Here is an 8,434-nt window from a genome sequence, read left to right on the forward strand (position 1 = left end):
TGCGCGTGTGCGAGCGTTCTGTGGTAGCCCATGCGCAGTTCGCTCCGGAGGGCCCATCGCACCATATCGGATAGATTATTGATTGGTACGAGGGGCCAGCATCATAGTTATCTCTCTTTTGTATTATTTGCACGGCATGACTTTTTTTGAGCTGAAGAGGTCTACGTGGTTTCAACAAGTGTTGTACAGAACGGCGTAGCGTCGTTCCGCTAACGCGTTCCTTTCGGAGGAAGGGAAGAACACCGCCTTTCCTCCGTTCCTCTTAAATCTTGCTTCTCTGGAACTGGAACGGAAACGTGCTCGAGAGAACGGTAGGAGAAACGGCGTTGCTTTTATTTTGTCTATTTATCGGGAACCTTACCCGATTTTAGTGGGCATTTGGGCTTCTCGACTGTTTTAACTTCCGACTGCAAGGGATGAGGAAGCGTTCGAGGAGATAGTCGAAAACAAAGAACTTGAGGAATTGTCACTATGGGGACTCGACACACGGTTTGATGCAGATATTTTCATTCGCTTTATTTTACCTGCGTTTTATCCAGAACAAGCCATTTCATTCAAATATGCAAAATAACGTTATTGCCACGACACGTTCCACTCTTAGAAAGGTATACCAAGAACGCGTTATTTTCGAACCCCTGGAACTTGAAACGTGAACTTGTTCCAAACTTGAGAAGAAACGAGGTACGAGCTTCCGTTCCTGTTTTGGAGGAACGCTTACAACACTGGTTCGGACAATGAACACGGAGGAATCACTATTTCTATGGCTGGTGTCTTTTTCGAAAGTTCTCCGCTCCTAGAGTCGACCAGAAAAACTGGCTTCGTTTTCTATCGAGGATTCCTACGACATGCCGGCACCTGTATGGACGGCGCTGATCGTCATCATTCTCGCATGCTTCTACTTGTGAGTATCCAGACGTTTGTTCTTGCTACTGTAAGGTCATAGGCATTTTACCAGTGATGCACCATCAGCAAGTAATGAATTCTCTCAATACCAAAAATACAAAAACAAAAATGAGTATAGCTCTAAATTTAGAGACAGTTGGTAAATCTTGTATTTTTATTCAACGCTTCATCCTTTTTTAAACGTACACTGAAAGGTCTGCCAAGACAAAAAGCTGCTGAAAGCAGTTTGAAAGAGCCTTGAACCCGTTACATAGCCAGCGGCTTCAAAAGCAGACAAAACAACAAAAGCATCAAGTCGCAAATTATCTACCTATATAAATACACAATAATGTGCCTTACACGAGAAAAGGTGAAACCACCTTCTTTTTCCGAGCCATCGTCGGAATTCTCGATTACAAAGATTTCCAAACTGCTGTTACTTCTCTTTTTCCGAACATCCCCTAGAGCTGTATTATTTTTAATATGTTTTACTGTTGCTCTCTTTTCTTTTACTGTGCTTCACTCGCGTTGCCCAATCCCCTACGTAATGCATCTGTCCCTGGGGGTAAAGAAACGAATACCTAATAAAATATACCAGACATTATTGCAGGAGTCATACGTCAAATATATTTACCGGTCTAGATAAAATGGGATCGTAAATCGGCTCTAGAAATCAGTAACTATATCTCTCTCATTAAATAACACTTATTAAGAACTGTCAAGGGGCTGTAGTAGTAGGATTGTAAAAAATGATTTGTGCGGTGTGAAAGAGCCAGCCATTCTTTTTCCGGGCGAAGCGTATTGATCACGCTCTCGAACTTCGTTATTACGGAAGTCGAATACAATATATTTATACAAACGCGCTGTCTACAAACGATTCTTAGTTTTCTCGCGCACACTGCGCGTGCGCGGAAACCGGATCAGGAAGAAGCGAAGTGTTTCCTCAAGTGCAGTGCGGGCAGCAGCGCCATCGCATCAGTGACGTCAGAGAATTCAGTTAGTGTATAAACGCTGTAGAGGGGAGGAGATCCAACCGCCGCGCCTCTGGTGGCTAACTTTAGAACTCCACCTGTGGGGACAAGAACAACAATTACGCAGTCAAACGCGGCGTAAGCGTTCGGCTGAGGCACGTTTTGTCTCGTCGCCGGAGGAGACGCTCTTTCGTGGCAACTCCGGCCTGGGCGAACAATGAAGAATTCTCATTGCACGTGCCCATCGACTACACAGCACTCAGGCCAAAGTGAGTTAAGCTCACGTCCATTAGGAACTGCTTTTTAACGATGGTCCGGCTTTGCCGCGTTCCACCAACGGTTTATTGTTAACAACTTTCATATTGCTCCCTGCCCCGAGCTCCATCGTGAGGAATCAAGTTCACGGGCCTCGTGTTGGGTAAACACCGAGCCCTGGGGAAAACAAGTTAGACAGTGGTCGATCTCGTCGCCAGTAGTGTCTGTTATTCAAAGTCTGGGTATTTAACGTCAGCTTGTGCAGATGTTAAACTGAACTGGTAGAGAGGAGGATATGAGAGCGCCCGGGTACCTCGGAACGCCGAGTTGACTTGTATGATCAGTGGATAGAGGCAAAGTTAACTGCCCTTCCCTCGACTGCACTCTTCGAGAGCGTTCGAACGAGAATGCCGGCGTTACGCGCTCTAGCGCTTTCGACGAGGCAGGCCACTGATCGTTCCAGGCAGAGCTCTGCCGTTCTATTCTCTATCTCAGGAGTTGCGTGCAGCAAAGGCAAAGGCACTGGCGCGGGCACGTGGCTTTCAGATGTGCTTTCTTTTCGCGAGTGCTCGTGAAAAAAAAAACAGATATCAAAGCCAGGCCCTCGCGCCTGTGGTTTTGCCTCTGCTGCACGCAACTCATGAGATGCAGTATAAAGTCCCCGCGCGCTCTTGTCTCCTCCTTTCCCTCAGTTTCTGCCCGCATAGTCGCTGGGAGCTCAAGAAACGTAGGGTGCAGCTAGCCTCGATAAACTTGTTTAGGCTCTGCAACCAATGAGCGTGCGGCACTAGCAAAGAAGAAGGCTGAAGAACGAATCAACTAGAAAGAAAAAATAACGTGCTCAGGATGTATCACGCCCTGCGCTTCGTAAGTTGTCGGTTACTCTCGTCGTTTTTATTACGACTATTATTACCGTGATAAAACTACACAAATCGAACGAATTGGATGGTTGGCCTTGTAATCGGAGACAGAGCAGCTTTTTCTTAGCGCTACGCGTCACCGAGGGAAATGTTTTTGGTGTAATTTAATTCCTATACTTACCGTCAGGTACAATAGACGGGCGAAGGCAAAGATATTGCGAAGGCCTGATGACGTCTGCGCCGCTCCCCCTACGGGGCAGACTGCGAAGAAATACGTTTATTGTAACAGACTCAGAAGAACACACACCGAAATTGCGAACCAAGGCCTTAAGTTGCAATAGCATGCAATAATTTTCTTTGATGTCTAAAATTATTCTTTGGATGCTACTTTAAATTATGCTTTGTTTGTTTTGATTTACAAGCATATATCGTAATACAAAAACAACCTCCCCTTTTCTTTTTGTTAAAACGCACAGATGCGCTACCAGCTATGAATCATAATGCGGCTGTTTATTAAGCATCATTTGCGAACACACTCTTTGTGAGTGCTCTATTGTTGGTGTAAACACCGCCTGGTTTTCAAACAAAATGCGTGACGTGTCATGACGTTCTAAGGGGTGTGTTATTATCAGGTGCAGAACACTCTTTTAAAGTCTTTGTCGAGTGGTAAAAAAAATGATATTGACACAGGTGGAGACGGAAGCGGTTTTCATTGTTCATGGACATTGGAATACCCGGACCCAAACCAAGTTTATTCTCCGGAAACCTGTCTGAACTCATTGAAAGGGTATGTGCAAAGGGCTCAGCAGCAGTAACGAAAAATCCTCTTGTGAAGTCGTTATTTTGTTTGTTGGTTCTTCGCAAGTTCACCACGTGTAATATACGTTTCAGTTGGCCTGCACTGACGATCGACAAGGTGTACGTAAAATTATTAACGCTGCATAATTGATTCATTATTTATTCACTAATCAATAACTGTTTTAATCGCGCTTTTTTGAATCGGCAAAATGTGACGAACCAAAAAAAAAGTAAAATTTCAATGTTTTCACCACGCTTACGAGGACGGGTACACCTGTATAAAGGTCGAACTTTAGGTGGAATACCAAACCTTAAAGTAAACTGTAAGGGCACGATTTGTGACTTCAGACAACTTAAGATCGTTATCCGTGTTTCGGCCACTTCAGCATTGAGCGGTTGTGCGTTTAGAGCAGCAGAGACTATTGTGAAGAATCAGAGGAGATCGTTCTTGACGGAAACTATCAATGAACCCTTCTGGCTTATGCAGGTGAAGTAGGAATCTGTGAGTGCTTGTATTTTTTTAACTGTTCTCATTGAAGCTGATTTTAGTCAAAAGTATGTATTGCTCAGTTTATCACATATTTATTGAAGGCAAAAAAGAATAGTAATTCTGGCGTTCTAAGAATATTAAACATGCAGATGAACGAGACCGATTAATTCACCGATTATTCAATTAAAGAGTGGCGATTAACAGGGTTAAAATATTAAAACTCATCAGAAACCATCTTCAGGAGACATTGAACTTTCATGCCAGACGGCAACACACACGTTGTGGCTAATTTAAGCACAAAGCGTTACATTGATCTCAACAATACGTAATAGAGATCATTTTCATATTTGATTTCGTTAATAACAGTCTGGAGCATTACACTGTTGACTACTTAAACTAAATAGAAATCGCTTTTACGCAAAGCTCCTTTGACAACAGTTTATAGGCTGAGGCCAGTTAAGCTTGTCTTTACGCGCAAAAGTAGCATCCCAAATCAAGTACATATTGACGGGGACAGCGAACAGGGGATACACATTCAAGATGTGTCGAGTTTAGCGAAACGCGCTTTGCGATTGCATAGATTTGACGACACCAAGCATAATTGAATAGAGAGTCTCATTGTTGACTAAAGAAAAAGGAAGAGGGGGGGCTGCAGCCGTAACCGCTCATTCACACTGGAAGCGGATCCGCGTTCGAAAAGCGGTTGCGAACGCGGTTGTATAAAGATCCAGTACAATAGACCCTTTCCGGAATTCAGTGCCATCTGGTGACTCAAATGGCAGTAAATCTTTTACTATACTAATTGCGCCAATGAACCTGTGGTCTGCAGTATTTAATGGGGCACCGTCACTTTTAAAGGTCAACGGTAAACGAGAATGTGCACTTCACTGCAATCATTTTTCAATCTCTTTTAGTACTGGTAGCGAAACAAATGCAGCCAGTCGGAGCGAAGCTCCAACCCCCATAAACGCCTTGATAGAGTTCTATACATCAAGGGGCTTTGAAGCCGAATGAGTGCTACTAACAGATTGACTGGGACCGAGTTAGAAATTAACGCTTACGCAGCTCTTGCGTCAAACTCCTGCTTCACGCCGCGCTGACATCTAGAATGTATAGGCCTCGAATCATCTGCTTAGGAGCATCTTCAACTTCTTTCTTCATAAGTAAACAGAAGTCCGCCATTAGTATAGCACATATGCCGTTTTCAAATGATGATGATAGTGATCAAAGTGGTCAGTCTGAATTCCGGAAAGGGTCTATTGCACGCGTACTTGATGTCATCGAGTGGCGGCGTGCCATTGCACTGGATCTTCATACAACCGCGTTCGCAACCGCTTTGCGAACGCGGATCCGCTTCCAGTGTGAATGAGCGGTTATGGTCTAAAGCCGGCTTGATCAGATACTGCATACGCATTCAACATAAAAGTAAAGGCGACATCTGTCAGCTGATGTTTGAAAACAATTTTGATAAACACAGGCTATAAAGAAATAGCAAAGTGGGGACGATTTTTGTCATACCGCCTTCCGTATCGATAGCCCCACTCAAAAACAAGTTGGTGCGCCACTGAACGAGTGACAATATTTGGTTACTTTATTTCAGTAACGTGTACACACGTCTGCTTCATCTTAACTCGTAAAAGTTGCGGAACCTGCACCACTGTTTTGTACGAGAGGAATCTGAATTAATCATTTAACATACCTAGTGCTTAACAACCTGACCACAGCATAACTAAGAAAATGAGCGGAGAAGCTGGACAACGCAGTTTAAGGGTAAAATAGTTAAATACTTGCCTCACTACTTACAGTCGTAAGCCGCTGGATTCAGGGCACAGCACGGATATTCTAAATTCATCTCCGAAACAAGCCACTGTAATATTTTTGTGATCGTATTCCCGTGTGTTATTCTTATAGTTCCCTTATTTGTACCTTTCCTTTCTGTCGTGTTTTAGGGAGCATCTCAAACGTTCGATACCTGGGTGAATAAATACGGGGACGTCGTAGGGTGAGCGATGATTTATAACTCATTATGTTATTGTTTTGCTTTTTTTTGCAAATTAATTTTGTAAAAGCTTAAACGACTCCTTGCAATGCAAAGAAAAAACATCGTGGTCTCTGAGGTGTGCGGTTATCTGCATATGTATTGTTGGGACTATGAACAGGACTGGCAGCTATAATATATAAATAAAGGTAATCCGTGTAATATATTTCCTGTCGTTTTTATACGAAATACGCTCTAGGTTTTACAATGGAGCTGAGCCGATGCTGCTTGTCAAGGACCTGGATTTGATCAAGAAAATTCAGATCAAGGACTTTGGAAACTTCCACGGAAGAGGGGTGAGCCACAAACTTATTGATAAGATTTTTTTATCTGGTTCGCGTGTTTTTCGTACTATTATTCACCAAATCTGCATGAATTGTTTTTTTTTAATTTTTTTATTTCTACGTGCTGTTTGACGTTTATACAACCGGAAGATCCTTCAGTGAGACTGTCACTCATCCGGACAACGAACAAAGCGACATCATTTTAAACTGACGTCAGGAAGGACTGGAGGCAGATATATTGGAAACTTGTGCCGACTCTCTTAGTACTTAAGGCAGTTCCGCAGGCATGCGACTACTTACGGCCATTTAAAATATCCTACAACAAAAGAACACACAAGCGCGATCTATGAAGAGTCGTCGAACGCTTACCATTCTCGTGTATTTTTTAATTGCTCGCGCAGCATTATTTCGGTGTTGTTCTTTTATTAGTCTGCAAAACGTTTGACAATGTCATAAACGACCCTGTGGTCGTCTATGACATTGTCAAACGTTTTGGTATGGTGCCTGGATCGCGTCTTCGACTGGTGTGTTTAGCGTCCTATCCCGCCCATACATCAAAAGTGGTCCCAATGTGGCAACAAATGCCGCGAGTGTCATGCTGTTGCCTGTCGCGATCCTGGCGGTTGGCCGTAGAAATGCTGGCGAAAAGCACGAGCGAACGCGAGTGTCGCTTTCGTCACGGCGTCCCTTTAGGCGCCCCAACTTCCGGCTGCTCCAGCTTCCGTGACCTGTCACAGTGGAAAGCGACCTGCAGCAGAACAGGCGTCTGCCACTTATACCACAACTGTTGAGGCGCCGCCAGGGTCGCAACAGGCGACAGCATGGTACTTCCATGACGTCATCAGGCGGAAATCGAGGGACCACTTTTTTGAACCCGGTAAACACACCAGTCGGAGACGCGTTCCAGGCACCATAGTTTTGGTCTCGGAAATCCCGCAGTACCCTCGCTCCAGTACAATGAAGTTTCAGGGTCATCTCATAGATGGCGCTAGCGCGCCAGTGTGTCTTCTCGTCGTAAGAGATCACAAAAACACGATCATGAACAAACTCTAGTGTGAACCGGCCTTCAACGAGGACTTTGCGCATGCAGGTCACATCTGCTGTCAACAGACAACACCAAGTGAGCAAGTTCAATCTCATTAATGTGGACGGAGAGCGATGGAAGGACATGCGGAGTCTCCTGACACCCGCCTTCACTTCGAGCAACATGAAAAAAGTGAGTGTCATACTTCTGCCAGATCATTCGAGAACCGGAGTGCCCCTAGCGGCACGCCACCGCCGCTGCGCATGCGCGTTGGAGTGTAAGCAAGAAGTGCCACGTTCCGCATCAACAAACCATCAAATGTCATGTTATCCGCCTCGGTGTGAGTCCCCCTGCTCTTTTTCAATGCCCCACTTTATGGCCTGACTGAAATTAACCAGGATAGTGGCACGACGAAACTTTGCGTAAGTGATGTGACGTGCGGCGACTCCTACGCGTGAGCGCAGCGGAATGGACACTAAACCCGTATGAAGATCCTGCTCGCTATTTTGATGCACGACGTCGCTCGGTTTGCGAAAGCGCGCACGGTAGCGGCAATGTTCGACGTCCATGCTGAAAATCGCAACCAGAATCGGACAAAGGGAATCAAGCATAACAAGTCGGTGATGGCCACGAGTAACAATGAGCAACATCTCCTTGTATCTACTGTTCACACGGAGCCTACTTACCCCAAGACTTTTTAGGCCTGCATTTATTTCTTATCGCAATTACCGGGTCTATGTTTGGTATACCGCGGGGTCGCTTTCGTTTGAACGAGCAGAAGACAACGCGCAGTGGACAAGCGCGGAACAAAATGATCCATAATCTCGCACAC

General features: G+C 44.8%; 1 protein-coding gene across 1 annotated transcript; it reads left to right on the forward strand.

Annotated features, from left to right (window-relative positions):
* Positions 1 to 819: 819 nt before the first annotated feature.
* LOC121833007 (probable cytochrome P450 9f2) lies at positions 820 to 8,424 on the forward strand. Its single transcript, XM_042286039.1, has 6 exons — positions 820 to 901; positions 3,659 to 3,755; positions 6,206 to 6,258; positions 6,494 to 6,590; positions 7,669 to 7,794; positions 8,395 to 8,424. The coding sequence occupies exons 1-6, from the start codon at positions 846 to 848 to the stop codon at positions 8,422 to 8,424; spliced, it is 459 nt and encodes a 152-aa protein (XP_042141973.1). The 5' UTR covers positions 820 to 845.
* Positions 8,425 to 8,434: the final 10 nt, after the last annotated feature.

This window comes from Ixodes scapularis, unplaced genomic scaffold (genome assembly GCF_016920785.2).
Source record: "Ixodes scapularis isolate PalLabHiFi unplaced genomic scaffold, ASM1692078v2 PGA_scaffold6__148_contigs__length_123643588, whole genome shotgun sequence".
Lineage (NCBI taxonomy): Eukaryota > Metazoa > Arthropoda > Arachnida > Ixodida > Ixodidae > Ixodes > Ixodes scapularis.